Below are 17,196 nucleotides of genomic sequence, written 5' to 3' on the forward strand. Positions count from 1 at the left end.
ATCAAGGTGGCTTCCCTGCTAGACTGTAGGATATAAGCGCCTTCGAGACAAGATTATGTCTGTGTTATTTATTACTGTATCCTTGGTGCCTAGCATAGTGCCAGCTCAGTAGGTATAGTAAGATACACAATCTGAGGCAGGCTGCAGGCTCTGAGCTGTCACCATAGAGCCCAACGTGGGGCTCAAACACACAAGCCGTGAGATCATGACCTGAGCCAAAGCCGGACACTTAACTGACTGAGCCACCCAGGCGTCCCAAAAGTCTTCATGACTTTGAATGACCTAAGATTTCTTAGAATTCAAAACGTGCAGGCTGTGAAGAAGAAAAAAATTAATCATTTGGACTTTCTCAAAATTAAACTTCTGCTCTATGAAAGATCTTAATCCACAGAATGGGAGCAAGTATTTGCAATATAGATATGTAACATCAGATAAAGGGTTTGTATCCAGTATATATAAAGAACTCTTCAGTGACAAGACAGCTCAGTTAAAAGATGGCAAAAACAAAAACCAGACACTTCACAAAGGGTAATAGTAATAGGAATGACCAGTAAGTTCATGAAAGTATATTCGTTGTTACTAGTCATCAGATAAATGTAAATTAAAACTGAGACACCACAACATGCTTATTAGAACAACTAACATGGGAAAGACATATTAAGTGTCAGGATGCAGAGCAGCTAAGAAGCACATACAGTGTTGGTGTGAACATAAATGGTGTAACACTTTGGGAAATTACTAAGTAGTTTTTTAGGTTAACCTTACCAAATCCCACTGCTCTGTATTTACCCAAGAGAAGTGAACAAAGTCTTGTGCATGAATGTTAATAGCAGCTTTATTCACAAGTGCCCCAAACTGGAAACAAGGCCAGTGTCCATCAGCAGGTGAATGGGTAAATAAACTGTTTATACGTGCAGCAGAATACTTCTCAGCAATAATGAAGAGTGAATATGATACAGCCACATGGATGGACCTTGGAGTCATTATGCTAAGTGAAAGCAGCAGCAAAAGAGTGTCCCTGCTGCATGATTCCCTTTATATAAAATTCTAGAAAGTGCGAGCTGTAATGATAAACAGCAGTGGTTGCCTGGGGTCATGGATAGGGAGGGATCTTTTTTGGGAGTGTCGGAAGTGTTCTGGATCCTGATTGTTGTGGTGATTTTACAGAGGCATAAATCTGTCAGAACTCCTCAATACTTACACTTTAAATGATAAAGTTTGTTGGTTTTAATAATGTTCTCAAATAAAAAGAAACTGGACAAAGGAAGACAGAAAACATAAATTCATTAAACTTCATTTTATGTTTTTCAGTATGCATTTCCTTATATTCTCCTAAGCTACATGTATCTTTACCAGCCTTTTTTCATCCTACCTTAAAACATGTCCTCACTGTTTTAACCTACATCTACATACTTTGCTGTGCCAACCTGCAACTTAGGAAAGTTATGGTCAAGAAAATGCGATTTTGTAAGAAAGATTATGTCCTGGGTAATGAGGAAATGAGACTGTAGTTAGGGCAAAATGGAGCAGTGGGAGGGAGAACCCAGCTTCTGGTCTCCTTGCATTAGTTATTACGTAGACGCAACGCCCTTTTTAAGGAAGCTGAAAACAGTAAGAGGCATCCTATTTTGAGCCTGTGCTTCACCAGACCAGCCTTTTAATTTCTGCATGACATTTTCTCACAAAGCTTGCTTACTGGCAAAATAGTCATCAGGCTTTTTATAAAAATTATAGAGTGTGATGGCATTTTGAAGTTTTATGATAGAGAAGTCATAGTTTATAAATCCTGTTTTAACCAACACACCACACCCATCAGTGCTGTTAAAAATGTATATACACATGTGCTCCGACAAATTCTTCAAAAAGCCTTTAAGGAGGATTTCTAATAAGATCATAAGCACCAGACATTTGCTAAACCATTTTGCTGTTCATCCATTCAGTGGTCAGGTCAGTTGTAATGCCTGAGAATTATGTTCTGGGCCTGGTAGCACAATTTATAGCGGGATCTCCTCTCTTTCACCATTGTTTGGGGGTGCAGCCATCAATGCCTTCCCTGCTGCATAATAATGCTTGTCTCAGGTTTCAGAAGACGGGTTTGGCAGCCTGGTGGGACATTGCCTGAACCCTTGTCTCAAGCTGGGTGGAGGATACAATTGGAGCTGAAATCTCAACATAAATTTTAAACGATTTCATGTAAAAGGACAAACTTATTGTCAGTGAACTTTACCACGATCCAGGCAACAGTGATTTTATTTCTGAAACAGTGATCCATTACCAGGTATCCTGCCCAGTTTATTAGTTGGCACTAAAATAACATAAATTAATTGGCAGTTTAGTGTAAACTCAACAAAAAGTTCATGAGATTCAGTTTAACTATTTTTTTCAGCTGAATCTTGATAAGTTTTCTAGAGATTTAAGTGCAAATATTCATTATAAAATTATGCAATTCAGTTTTGTTTACTGACACTTACTGAGCCTCTATAGTGAGCCCTGAAGGTTTCATGATTTCTTTCAATAGTAATCGGCAAGGAGTCCCATATCATTTTTGCTGTGTGAATATGTTATTTTCATCCCTGAATTGAAATCACCATTGATTTCATGACATGAGTACAGAGGAAAAGGTGAAGGAAATAATGAGTTTTGATATCTGCTCACCTTAGAGCTTAATTCCATTAAATGGCACATGGGCATCTTGGGACATGTGGGTATTGAGGATGTGTCCCTATGCAAGCATGTGAAAGAGAAAAAGTGACTTAAGCTACCTTCTTAGCCACTCAAGGGAAAAGAAGAGACACCTGGGAGAAGTTAAAGAGGCTCAGTAACCCACACATAAGTTCAGGAGTAGGGCAAGTGTGAGTCCCCATTTTAAGGTCTCTGAGTAGGAGCAACTATGTATTCACAAGACCATGAGAGTGAAACCCTTTTTTGGTGCAAGTCTCTGATCCTTAGTGAGCCCCTACGGGGGAAAGGGACAAAGAATAACATCCTAATTTCACTTCCAGTTGACAGGAACAACTTCCAAGGTCCCAACAGGTGGAAAGTCTGATTGCTAAGGACAGAAAAGCCTGTACCTGATTGGACAGGACCTTGGATTTCTTAGCGGAAGGGGCCACCATGCCTTTCCCCGTTTTATCTCCCCTGTTGGGTATAGAGTAGTTGTGTGTTCATTGCTTAGTAAATGAAGAGTTAAACAAATGGGTAAATCCACTCTTCTCTGCTTTCACTTTCCTCCTTTTCGTTCCTTTCTTTTCCTCCGTTTTCTCTTTTCTTTTTCATTTAGAACTTTTCTAATGGTTGATTAATTTTTATGAAATATATCCTTACCTGTCAGCACTCGGCAGTGGTTTCTAATTACCTTCTCATCCCAGTAGCTGGAACTGTATGCATAACATGCTAGAACTGAGTTTAAGAAATGTGGATTTACCTATGCAATTATGAGATGTGGACTACCTATGAAACCAGTAGAGACTGGTTCCTCAATGGGGTTAGGTTGGTATACTTTGGGTGTGATTTTTCCTCTTTGTAGGACTTTTTTTTTTTTTTTTTTTTTTAAGATTTATTTTTGAAGCGGCAGTTGGGGGGAGTGGGGGCGGAGAACAGAAGATCTGAAGTGGGCTCCCCACTAACAGCAGTGAGCCGGATGGAGGGCTCGAACCCACAAACCATAAGATCACAACCCGAGCTGAAGTCAGATGTTCAATAAACTGAGCCACCCAGGCACCCATGCAAATGTTTCCTCTTTTATAGGACTTTTAACCTTATGGAGGAAAATTGCTTTTAAAAGTCGTTAGCCACTATGAGGGTATTATTGCTTTTGAAATGTTTAACCTGAAGGTTTTCTTCATTTTAGTGAAATTAATACCTTTTTTTAATCTCGGTACACATGGCTACCTAATTATTTTACATAATAGAATGTACACTTTGTTTTGTCCAATATCAATGAAGGTACCATTGGATACAACCAGCGGAACAGAATCGATACTCTCATGTATCTGCTAGCATATCCACAAAAACCCATGGTTAAAACAAAGACCATTGAGTTGATAGAATTTGAGAAACTGCCAGCTGGACAGAATGCAACAGTTGCCGTGATGAGTTACAGCGGCTATGATATTGAAGATGCCCTTGTTTTAAATAAGGCTTCCTTGGACAGAGGTAAGTGGGTCTACAGAGCTCACGGTGTGCAGAATTAGGTATAATAAGGATAATCAGCTAAAAGTCACCTGGTGTCAAAATGTTAATGTCAGTTTCAAGTGATTTGAATTTTGTAACATACAAACAGGAGGTGGTTAAGTTTCAGTGTTGACTTTTTTAATGAATATTACATAGAGGTAATTTGTTAAATGTATTATTAAGTGTATCTTTGTTGTTGTTATTTTACTTTACTGGGGACTTGAGAGAGTTCCTCAACAGAAAACATGCAAGAATTTGTTTATTTCCTAGCAGGAATTATAATAGATGAAAAACGGTTTTTGGATAATCTAGTTAGTCAACAACAAACTGAGAAGGCCATAGCAATATTTCTGTGTTAAAGGGTTTTTTAATTGTATGTCTCAACCCCGTAATGTTAGACCTTTTTGTTAGCAAAATGCTAAAAGTTAAAAATACCCATGCACAGACCCCCGACCTACCAGTTCCTGTGCAATCTTTTTGTCAGTTTTCTGACAGTTTACTTTTGCAAGTCACTGCTCATGGTTTGTTAGCTGTCACCTGACCTGAAGTCTGACTCCTCTCTTCATAATCTCTCTCTTTTTCCTCCCTGGCATACTCACTCTGCCTTCCCCTTTACTCTCTGTAGTTGCTAGGCAGCCGTAATAGCACTCCTAGACATGTGTCTTTGGCATTAATGTTGGCTGCACTTAATTTATGCCTCTTTTTTTTCCTCCAGATGACAACAGCCATGCTTTAAAACTAGATGTTTTCCTTTCTGATTAACTGGTAACGTTTATGTGGAAATCTGAAGACTTTGTGATATCTGTCAGAAACTCTGCAACACCATTTAATGATCTGAGTTTACTGTCCTCTAGCTTTTAAGCTATCACCTGTAAATAAAATGTCCATTCACACTTGGAGGAAAACGCTTCTTGATTTCAGGCAGCTCAGATTCCCACTGCACTCTAACACGTTGCAGTTAATGGCCAGTGTACGGAATTTCAAGATCATGTAATGTTTCCAAAGCAGCTGGCTCGCTGAGCGGAGTTTATTATGGCCACACACAATTTACCAGGAGCCATAATGACTGAGACCTTTCTCGGAGACCTACTAACATCCTCATCTCCTGTCCAGATGTCGAAATTTGTTACTTCATCGCACGGTCACCTTCATATTTTAAAAGTTACATTCGAGCACGGAGGCTTTATTTAGAAACCCACTTTTTCCTGATTTTCTAAACCCACGTCCTTAGATTTCTTATTAAGAGTTCTGCCTTTGGTGGAGAATCGTAAGTGAAGGATTTTACAGCCATGCATTTATTTCATCAGTAATAGCTGACATTTAATCCTGAGGTGTCTCCCTATTTAAGTAAACTCTGACATGGCTCAGTATATCCTAGGGCGATTAGAGAGAGAATGCAGTTTAGAATAACTGCTTGGCCAAAGGGAGAAAAGAAAAGAAAAGAAATGCAGTCACAGAATCTTGGGTGACTCTACAGCAGATGGGTCTTCTTGAGGGATGCAGTGCGGGAAGTTTTTCCTCCACCTAAAGGTTTCCTTCTGTTCCTTTTGCTTATCTTTCATAATACTTATTTATTTATTTATTTATTTATTTTTAAATTTTTTTAACGTTTATTTATTTTTGAGACAGAGACAGAGCATGAACAGGGGAGGGGCAGAGAGAGAGAGGGAGACACAGAATCAGAAGCAGGCTCCAGGCTCTGAGCCATCAGCCCAGAGCCCGACGCGGGGCTCAAACTCACAGACCGTGAGATCATGACCTGAGCCAAAGTCGGATGCTCAACCGACTGAGCCACCCAGGCGCCCCTCATAATGCTTATTTAGATTGTTGGTTGGTGTCAGGACTTTTCCCTCATTCACTAGATAAATGTGATCCAAAAGTATAATCAGAGTAAACTCTCCTCTTCGGGGCACAGGCAGATGATTTCTCCTGTTAAAATTATTTGCGGCTTCTTTTCATTTTCTCTCCTCTCTGGAGAAAAATTAATCTTTTTGTGCCCTTGTTTGGGACTTCCTCTGAGTGCCAAAATTGGAAAAAGGAAAACTTTTCAGAGAAGGTTAGCAGAAGTTATGCACCAGAAGGGTGTGTGGGAAGAATCTTGGTTGATCAGTAGACATGGTGTGTTTCCACACTGCCACCCAACTGGCTGGGCGACCTAGGCCACGTGACTTCCCTGGACCTCATTATGTAGCACTTGTAACACTGTACATAGAGCAGTTAAGCTAGGTGGTCTCTGGGGCCCTTTCCGGTTCCCATATTCTGTGGCTCTGTGCCCTGAAAGAATCACAATGATGTTCAGGTTTCTCTCACCTTTCTCCATCATGACAGGATGTATTCCATGCTGAAACATGGTTGTAGAGATTCCAGTGTTTATGTGGATAGTAGGTGTTGGAGAGTTTCTGAGCCAGTTCTTTGGATTATCAGGTTGCTATTTGGCCCATCCCAGATGACCCAAATGTAGAGCAAGTTGTGGGTCATTCAGTAACACAAATACATGTTTTCTCATAGTCGTGTTGGTGGTTCTGACCCCCAGTTTGGTTTCATTTTAGGCTTTGGGCGCTGCCTTGTATATAAAAATGCTAAATGTACATTGAAGCGCTATACCAACCAGACTTTTGATAAAGTGATGGGGCCGATGTTGGATGCTGCTACGAGGAAACCCATCTGGCGACACGAAATTTTAGATGCGGATGGTATCTGTTCTCCAGGTAAGAGCCCTTTTTAAAAACAATTTAAATGTATACTCTTTGCAACATGAAAGTTATGCATCATATTTCTGAACATTTGGTAACAGGGAAGAAAAAAATAACAACTTAACAAAACCACTTTCCTAACTCAAACAGCGTGGTCATTTTTGATGAATTTCCCTTCTAGTCTATTTTTCTACGCGTATATTTTTACATAGTAGTAGTTCTATTCCAGTTATACTTTTCTACTTAAAATTTTCAAGCACAGAAAAGCCACTTTAAGGAAATGTTTAAAACAAAATGCTTTAAGAGTGTAAATGCCATTTCCCTGCATCTACACTGGCGTTTTTCATCATTTGTGCATTTAACATGCAGACTGACTTGAGACTCTTCTTCCCCCAAAAGTGTGACTCCGTGATAATTACAAACTCGCAGTGAATTTTGTTGATGCCACCGCAGCCCCTGCCCTTGAGTCTTACAGTCCAGCGTGGGAGGCTGACAGTGACCAGAGGATCACATGTAAACATATGTCACGCCATAGCCAGGTTAAGGAACCCTATAAAGATCTGTGAGGGCATTTAATAGCAAGAGGATCTGACCTAGGCAGGAAGTGCAGGCTCGCCTTCCCTAACGAAGGGTGCTGAGATCTGGAGGATGTGTGGAGTTAACTAGTAAGTAGGGGAGCGGAGTGTGTCCTGAGCTGTGGTGTCCTGTAGCTATAGATGGTTAAAGGTTCTGAAAGGCCGGTGCGGCTCAAACAGGGAGAGGACAGGGGAGGGCAGTAAACAAGAATCTAGAGAGAGGAAGAGCAGGAGGTGGGGCAGGGCCCAGACACAGGCCTTGCATCATGATGCTGTTTTCATCACGATCCTAAAAGCAACACTACAGTCAGGTACGCATTTTGAAATGATCGTTGTGACCACAGTGTGGAGAGAAGAATAGAAAGGGGCCAAAACAGAGGGAGACCCAGCGAGAGCTCTGGCAGCAGAGCAGGAGAGTGGGGCCACAGCGAGGCGGAAAGATGGGCTGTGGTGGGGACGTTGCTGGGAGGGCAAAGCCACGTGATTTGTCACGATGGTGCCTGGGTGGTGGGTCCTTGCATCTGCTGTGATGCCCACAGCCGCATGGCACACGGCTTCCTCTCCTCCTGGCTGCGTTTCTTTCTCGGAGAATTTTGCTCACTGTTAACCTGGGTTTTGTGTCAGAGAGCTAGCACCGTGACAATACTATAGAGTAGTTGGCCTTGGAGCTTACCAGGAAAAGATGCAAAGAAAGGTGAGAATAGCAGGAAAATCAAAGAAGTATTTTGATTGCCTCGTTGTCCGAGTGGGCAATGAGTGAGGACTAGGTGAAATAACTTAATAAAAGTAAGTGGCCCAGACTTGTTCTGACACCCCAAGATATATAAAATTGCCATTTATTGACATGAAGTTTCTCCTGTTAGTTTGGTTCTCTAAACCAGTTTCTTGATTTTTTTACACACTGATTTTTCAAATGGGCTGCCACAATTACTGACGAGCCCTGTTGAACTCTGGCTCATACCATATCGACCTTTTCCTTCCTTGTCTGCATTTCATGGACCAATCTAATCACCTAGTTCCATGCCCCAATAATGTGCGCATTCCACAGAGGTGGTAGCGATTGGACTGTAACACCCTTCTCTTTTTCTTAGGTGAGAAGGTAGAAAACAAACAAGTGCTTGTCAATAAGTCCATGCCCACAGTAACTCAGATTCCTCTGGAAGGAAGTAATGTTCCACAGCAGCCACAGTATAAGGATGTGCCCATCACGTATGTATTGGTTTCACCTTGGAAATACCTAGAAAGATTCAAAAAAAAAAAAAAAGAGAGAAAGGCTAGGGGAAATTAGAAGTTAGCTCTTGGAGGGTTGGAGAATAGAAATTACAGTTGGGGGTAATAATAGTTGTCATGAAGACAGCGTGGCGTGGAAGATAAAACCAAGCTGTGGAATCATGTAGGCCTCCCACCCTGGGTTTGAGTTGTGGGCCAAATAGGCAGGACTTCCAGGTAGAGGGAACAGTGAGGTGAAGGCCCCTTGGGCAAAACAGCACCCAGATTTAGAGGACCAGTGTAGCCTGCTGGGGCTAGGTTGTACAGTACTTGGGAATTCCTTCGGTAGAGAGTGATAGGATCAGATGTGTGTTAAATAAGTAAATTAAACACACTGGCCACAGTGTGGCATCACTACTGCACGGGACTATAGCTGGGTTCAGTACTGGTCATGTGGTATGTTACCTTATGTGGATGAAGCACTCACACCTTGGCCTCAGGTTTTTCATCTGTGCAATGAAAGAGCTACACTCATTAATCTCCAGATGTCTCAAATACAGTGAAATTGGAGACTTCATGAGATGAGCCATGGGCCAGTGATAGCAACCACACTCTGACATAAAAACAAAACCGGAAGAAGTAACAAGATGCTTAGTCTAGCCAGGGTGATTGGAGTTAACTGAACTCTTGAAGTGGGGGTCTGGGGTGACACGGGAGAGCTGGGTTCCTGGGCCCTGGAAGGTAGTTCAGCAGACCCGTTCTGACCCACAGCTGAGCCCTGCTCCCGGCCAGTCACTGTGCCACTTGTATTGGAAACACAGCTGAAGTGAACCACGACCCTTCCCTGAAAGGAACCACACATAGTTAGCAGAGGCCTGCACAAAAAAAGAAGTCCATTGAATATCCTGATCATAGTGACTTCATTGAGAACTTTCGCTGTACCGGTTATGGTTGTGGGCAGTTTACCTGTGTTAGTTCACTTGTTCTGGCCACCACTCCATGAACCAAGTGCTCCTAATAGCCTTGTTCGAAAGACACAGAAACTGAGGCACAGAGAGGTAAAGTAATTTACCAAGGTCACACAGCTGCAAGCAGCAGAGTCAACATTTGAACTCCCACAGTTTGGCTTCAGAGCCCAACTCCTGCCCTCTGTGCTAAAGGCTGCAGTGCTGTGGGTGCCGTGGATTTGTCTGTGGGGTGAGTGGGAGCGCAGAGGAGAAACTGGGCTCTCCACTTCGGGGAGGGGTGAGGGCCCTTGCCCCGAATACTACAAAACAAAAAGCTGTTTCAGGGTGAGAAAGGTGTTTATGCTAGCTGGTTTTCATCCTGTCCTGGAGGAGGAGATCTTTTTTCTTCAGAACTCGCGTCCCCTCCTCCTGGGTTCTGCATTTAATCTAGTCTTTTAGGGACCTGACTCTCATTTTCTCTTCTGTCCTTCCATGTCTTCAGCCAGCTTTCTGTCGATTCCTTCCCCACAGGCTAGAAAGTGTGCTCCCATATTTCTTATCTTGAAAAGAAAACGAAACCTTCCTCAGGGCTCTGCGATCCTTCCAGGCTGCCAAGCATCCTGTTTCTTTGTCTGCCATGAGGGAGTAGCGTGGGAATGGTGTGTGCGGTGTGGGTTAAGTTGCCTTACGCCTGCCTCTCACAGTGTTTCCTAAAGGTTAGCCATCTCAGACAAAGACTGGAAAAGGGAAACGGTAACCTTTGGACTTAATGTTGAAAAATGAAAGGCACGTTTCAGAGTCCAAAATGGCAGGGTCAAAACATTCTGTGGTTGATCTTAAGTAAAATACGGCCTGTGGGTGATAGGTTCACAAAGGGCAGTTTGAAAACTCTGTTTTAGTGACTTGCTGTTAATATTAGCTACAAAGGGGCTACGGATTCATATATCGAAAAAGTGATGATCTCTTCAAATGCTGAAGATGCTTTTCTGATCAAAATGCTCCTGAGGCAGACGAGGCGTCCGGAGATTGGAGACAAGTTCAGCAGCCGCCACGGGCAAAAAGGTAAATTGTGTCACTCCTCGATTTGTTTACAAAACTGAAAATAGTATTTGTTAACCACGTATATAAGAAATGTGTAACTTTCCCCTGTTAAAAAAAATATACAGTGTGTTGGAAAAATCATTACATTGTTAGCCAGATTTATGCTGGTTTTATTTCTTAGACTTTGCTGTTTTTACTTTTAATAGCATTGAAAAATGTACCATAAGGTTGCTTCTCTTTGCCATTTATTTCATTTTTTTGCAGCTGCTCCACCCAAAATTATAATTATGAATACACTCTAGACGACGTACCTCCTAAGATACAGGTAGACGTTCAGAAAATAAATAGCAGCACCTCTTTTTTGTGGAAGGTGTGTATGTGTTCCGCTGTCTGTCGGGTCCTAGTACCGTAGGGCGTCAGCACGAGCAGACCGCTCAGAATGGTCTGCGCCTGTGTTTAATGGTGAGCAGCCTGTGTGAGGTTCCCAGCTGGGGGGCTGTGGAGCTGAATTAGAACGCGGGTGTCCGGATCCCAGCGCGGCGCCCTCCCCATCTGCTGCACGTGGCCCCTCGCCTAGATATGTTTCTCCATGTGGTCCCGCTGGTGAGCCCTGCTCTTCCTGGGAGGTTACTGCTGAGTCTTCACGCGGTTGTGGCTCGGCGGTGTCTTGTTTTCGTATCTTCAAGAAACAGAGCACTGTGTCACTACTGATGAACTTGCTTTCTGTAGGCTCCCTCTTAGGTACGCATACCCGCATACCCTTGGCGGTTCAAAGGGGAACGTTTGCCCTGGGGGTCGAATTTGGGCCGCGTCTGCCACTTAACTAGTTGAAGAACAGCAGCAGCAGCAGCAGCTAACACTTTTGTGGCACTAACTGTGTGCCCGGCAGTGTTCTCAGCACTTCACACACACCGACTCGCTGGCTTCTCTCTCACACAGTCCTGAGAGGTCGCTGCTGTTTTTGTAGATGAGGAAACAGAGGCACAGTGACCTGAGTAGCTTGCCCAATGTCCCCAGTTGGTGGCGGAGTTGGTTTTCGAACCCTGGCAGTCTGGCTCCGGAGTCCGTGCTCGTGACTGACATCCCTGCTGTCCTGAGCGTTAAGCACTTGGCATAGTGCCTGGCACACGGTGGGTGCTCAGGAAGAGACGGCAGTGACCACTGACATTGGCTCTTTTGCATTCTGCTCTCCAGCTTTGTGTCTCCTCTTTACTCCTAAATTCCTAGTGCCATGTCCTCATGGTTTTAACTGATGGGCTTAAAGATAACGGCATATTCTCGCTGATCTCAACTTTTATTTGCTTGCCACACAAGTATATAAAATATTACAATTCATTTACTCAAATAAATCCATCCATAGTTGTCATTCCTTCCATCAGTGAAACGTTTCCAGACTAACACTGTTTTTTAGTTGACAGACACGAGATTGTTTTAGGCTGTCCGTATTTTGTTTAAAAAAAAAAAAAAAGATTTTATCCATGTGAATTTGACACTTCTAATTCATACAGTTCCCTAAAATGCTAACTCTTAATACCTTTTGAGTGTTTGTAAACACTTCTTGAGATTCTAGTGTTTTCCAGTAATCAGCAGTGAAAATCAACTTCTCTGTATTGAAACTATTTCTCCCTCTCTCTTGGTCTAGGCAATTGCTGAGATACACTACTAAGTCATTCTGGGGTAACCATAATCTTATTTATAGCCTCTATTTTTCTTGACCTGTTCCCTGGACTGGGACAAAGCTTGAAACTCTTCTTATAAAATATTGGCACTGGACACTTTATAAGAATGCACACTGTAAGAGAAGGTCTCCATTTTCTGAATCAGTTTACAAACTTCAAATATCCCAAATCCTCATGTTTTATTCCACCAGAGTGTTGTGCAAAGAGAGGAAGGCTGGCAAACATTTCCGTGATTATCCACTGTGTTCTAACTCCACTAAACTTCTTGAGGACAGGGATCACATTCTTAAATTCTTATAAAGCCTGATAGAGCCACTCTCATGGAGGGTACCTGATAGATGTGTGGTAATGGTTAAATATGTGAATGAACTGAAATAGGGAAATGAAAAGGGACAGATTCTGCACTCTTGATGGATTGATTTTACTCAGTTTTTAATCTATACACAGTATGTGAGTATGTGTGTGTATAGTATAGACAAAGCAGTACTTTTGAAAATGAGAAACACACTTGATTAGTAAGCTCCTATAAATACAGACCTCTACAGGTGCAAGTAATGGCAGTGAGTCTTTCTGCTGTAACATTGTTTCAAACTAATGATATGATAGGGATAATGTTCATTGACAGAAGTGGTTTCCAGCCTGAAGTGATGTGAAACTGCAGATTTTGGAGATCGGTTGAACCTTACTGGGGCTTGACTTGTACATCTCTATGAAATGGGAAGAAGCCCTCCTGGGGTTAGGTGACCTTTCACTTGCAGTGAGGAGTTTATCTTGCTAGTATTCTCTTCCAGATGGCTTTTAATCCAAGGATGAAAACCTTCTGATTAGCCTAGATTCCCTTGATATTCCCTTGTCTTACAGCTTCATCAGATTTATTGAAAAGATTGGGGGGAAATGGACAAACAAAACATAGGTAGTTTAAGCCTTAAGAGAGTAGTGGAGGGAATGATGTAGAACGCTTAACATAATTTTTGTTTCTTTTAAGTGTAGTTTTTTAATCAAGTAATAAATGCACGTGGTTTAAAAGATCAAATAGTACAAAAAAGGGGGTTTTGAACTGAAAAACATCTGTCCCTGCCTTTTCTCCAATTCTGCTTCCCAGAAGAGATTTCTTCTCATTTTTATTCTTCTATTTTGAAATCATATTTTTAAATATTTTTTATTTATTTATTTTGAGAGAGAGAGAGTGGGGGTGGCACAGAGAGAGAGAGAGAGAGAGAATCCCGATCCGGCCCCAGTACGGGGCTTGAACCCACGAATCATGAGATCATGACCTGAGCTGAAATTGGATGCTTAACCGACTGAGCCACCCAGGCGCTCCTCGAAATAACATTTTTAAACAGCTATTTATGTTATTCATCCATGTTTGCTATTACCCATTGATTTTCTGTTACGATGGATAGGAGGAGCTGGAACTTGGCTGTCTTTCCTTCTCACTCCTCACCTCCATTCCCTGCACAGGTTTATCGTAATGTTAGGTTACTTATTTCAATTGTATTATTACAACTATATAAATGTTGTTCACCCACAAACCAAGTAGTTGAGGGCATTTTCTTTATGGTCTAACTTTATTTTTTCAGAAATTAACAATATTTTTCTATTTTGCTTGATTTTCTGATTTCTGTTTCCATTTTTCTATACCATCAATAGTCTCTCAACACAATTTTCCACACGATCAGTTGTCTGTTAGGACCATTTTTCTCCCCAGAAGACCTTCTCTGTAGCACCCCCATTCTTCCTGCTCCAATCTGTGGTGGTTTTCCTCTGAGCCCCAGCTTCCTAGCCAGTGTCTTAAGAACTGATCGCTACAGGTCACAGGAGTTCTGGGCAGAACCTGGCTCAGGGCCGCGAGCAGCCTCATCTTCTGTGCCCCAGAAATGTTTTCAAGAAAGGGTAGGAAGCACTCTGTGCTGGTTTGCTTTAATCCCATATCACAGACCAAGGACTTACACAACAGAAAATGTATTGCCTCACAGTTCTGGAAGCTGAAGTCCAAGGTCAGTGTATTGGCACGTTTGGTTTCTCCTGAGACCCCTTTCCGTGGCTTGCAGGTGGCCACTTTGTCCTGTGTCCTCACACGGCCTTTTCTCTGTGCAACTACCTCCTCATGTCTCTCTCTCTTCTTAAAAGGACACCAGCCATATTGGATGAGGGTCCACCCCATGACCTTATTTAGCCTTAATTACCTCTGTAAAGACCCTGTCTCTAAACAGGATCACATTCTGAGGTATCCTGGGTGATCTAGGCATGGGGGACACAGTCCATAACACACTCTAGTGGCAGTCATTTGTGAAATTCCCATCTGAGCCCCCTGTTTCTTGGCTCATCCCATGTCATCCCACCACCACCTGCCCCCACCACAGTGGAATAGTCTGTTCATTAAATTGCTGAGAAAGGATGGCAAGAAGTAACTTTTGTAAGATCATGTATATCTGAACATGTTCTATCCTCCTAGCTGATTTATACCCTGGTTGGTTATAGAATTCTCGATTGAAAAATTCTTTTCTCTAAGGATCCTGACAACATTGCTGTATTATTATCTAGATTCCATGTTACATTATTCTTCCTGATCTGTGTGTGTGTGTGCGCGTGCGTGCACAAGTGTGCTGTTTCTCTCTGTCTTCCCCTTCCTCCCATCCCCTTCCCCCGAAGTTTTTACTATCTTCTGTTCTTGGAATTCTAAAATTTTCATTCCTTGTCCTAGGAAGTCAGGTACCTTCTTATTCTGGAAGTTCAAGTTCCTTCAATTTTCAGATATTTTCTTATTTTGTTGATAATCTCCCTTCATCATTTTCCTTGTACTCTCATTGTCCATTTCCTTCTCTTGTTTTTCTTTCTAGGATTTGATTGACTTTATTTTCCATATTTTTTTTCATGTTTGTTTATTTTTGAGAGACAGAGCGTGAGCAGGGGAGAGGCAGAGAGAGAGAGGGAGACACAGAATCCAAAGCAGACTCCAGTCTCTGAGCTGTCAGCACAGAGCCCGACATGGGGCTGGAACCTACGAACTGTCAGATCACGATCTGAGCCAAAGTCAGATGCCCAACTGACTAAACCACCCAGGCACCCCAATTTTCCAGATTTTTTAAAACCTATTGTATTTTAATTTCTAATCAAAAATATTAATTTATAGTCTTTCTTATAGCCATAAGTATATATTTTTAGTATTATATTCATTTTTAGTTTTAGTTGTTTGTTTTCCTTTTCAACTGTGTTCTGTTCCTAATTGTCTGTACTCCTTGAGGGGTTTCTTCCCCCTTCTCATTTGTTGTTGGGAAATTTTCTCTAATACCCGAAATGTCCATGAACCCTAAAAAGCAATTGGAAGCTTTATGGCCCAGGAATAGAATTTGTTGACTGGTGGACATCACTATAGGGGAATCAGGCAGTGAGCCATGATTATTGCCGGTGCCAGTTTCTATTAGGATCTTTCTAACTTTTGCTAGAAGGTTGGAGCTGGGAATGAGGGTCGCGACAGTACTTAAGACCATCAGCTGCCCTTCAGGGAGCCAGGTAGGGGCAGGGGGCTGGGACCCACTCTTTAGTGCACAGACTTTGATTTAATTCCTCTGTATCAGGCTGGTACCTTACCCTACCATCTGCTGTGCTTGCTGCCCTGGGGTGTCAGGTCATTGTGGTTCAATTCTTAAGGAAGGGTTGGGGGAGAATTGTGGTTTCTGGCTATTCAGGGTAGGGAATAAAAAGTCAGGGGCGCCTGGGTGACTCAGTAGGTTAAGCATCTGACTTTGGCTCAGGTCATGTTCTCACAGTTCGTGGGTTCAAGCTCCGCCTCGAGCTCTGTGCTGATGCTCACAGCCTGGAGTCTGCTTTGGATTCTGTGTCTCCCTCTCTCTCTGCCCCTTCCCTGCTTTCTCTCTCTCTCTCTCTCTCTCTCTCTCTCTCTCTCTCTCTCTCAAAAATTAAAGAAGAAAGTAAAGAGCTGATGATGTCTTATATAGACATTTATTTTTACAAGTATTTATTAAGTATCTTCTAAGTGGTGCTATTCTAAGCCCTGGTAACAAGAAGTGAACAAAAGACAAAATTGCAACCTTGTGGGGCTTCCATTCTTGTGGGCAAGAGAGGTAAGGATACGTGTGGAGATAAAACAAAAGGGGACAATAGGAAGCATGTGGGGGGAAGGCATGTGGTTAAGAGTTGAAATTTTAGGTAGAATGGCTGGGGTGCTGCACCTTATTGAAAAGATGGGAGTGGGAAAGGAAGGGAGCACACCCTCCCTGGCCAAAGAGCGTTGTAGGCAAGAGGAAGGCCTGAGGCTAGAGGCCGGTATGGCTGGAGCAGAACTAGTAGTGAGCCCAGAGCAGTCAAAGCCATGGCGTGAACTTTGGCTTTTCCTCCGAGCAACGTGGACAGCTGCTGGAGGAGTCTGAGCAGATGAGAACTATGATCTGACTTACTCTGGCTCCAGTGATGAAAACACAAAGCTGTAGGGGACAAGGGAAGGCGTGGTACCAGCCGAATGCTATTACAGTAGCACAGGCGGGGTTGGTGGTGAGTGGGGAAAGCGTGATGATGGGGAAACAGTGAGGAGGGGTCAGTTGAGGCACCTTTTAAATTCCAGCACCCACTGGAATTGTTGCCGGGTGCGGTGACTGAGCCTCACACCTCCTCCCGCTCTTCACAGTACTTTGTGTCTCTGTTTCCAGAGCCTTCCAAGGAGTGGGGGTGAGGGCTGAGCCAGTTCTCCGCTCCACACTCTTCTGCAGGCACTTGGGTTTACCTTGCTCCTTGTGTTCACCATTTACTGCTCTTCACTCGTCAGTTCTCACAACAGAATTCTTATCTCTTGCCTGTTGTTTTTCTTAAAGGGCTGGACCTTAATTTTTGTCAACTTTCATATTAGGTTTAGAGAGGACGT

The 17,196-nt window shown here is 42.7% G+C and overlaps 1 protein-coding gene across 1 annotated transcript in view; it reads left to right on the plus strand.

Annotated features, from left to right (window-relative positions):
• Positions 1-17,196, plus strand: part of POLR3B (RNA polymerase III subunit B) — a 103,684-nt gene that overhangs the window by 61,667 nt on the left and 24,821 nt on the right. The window contains exons 20-23 of the mRNA XM_049626230.1: positions 3,946-4,155; positions 6,723-6,881; positions 8,533-8,650; positions 10,517-10,659. Of these exons, the coding sequence (XP_049482187.1) occupies positions 3,946-4,155; positions 6,723-6,881; positions 8,533-8,650; positions 10,517-10,659 (630 nt within the window). The remainder of the gene's footprint in view (positions 1-3,945; positions 4,156-6,722; positions 6,882-8,532; positions 8,651-10,516; positions 10,660-17,196) is intronic.

The sequence above is a fragment of the Panthera uncia genome, chromosome B4 (genome assembly GCF_023721935.1).
Source record: "Panthera uncia isolate 11264 chromosome B4, Puncia_PCG_1.0, whole genome shotgun sequence".
NCBI lineage: Eukaryota > Metazoa > Chordata > Mammalia > Carnivora > Felidae > Panthera > Panthera uncia.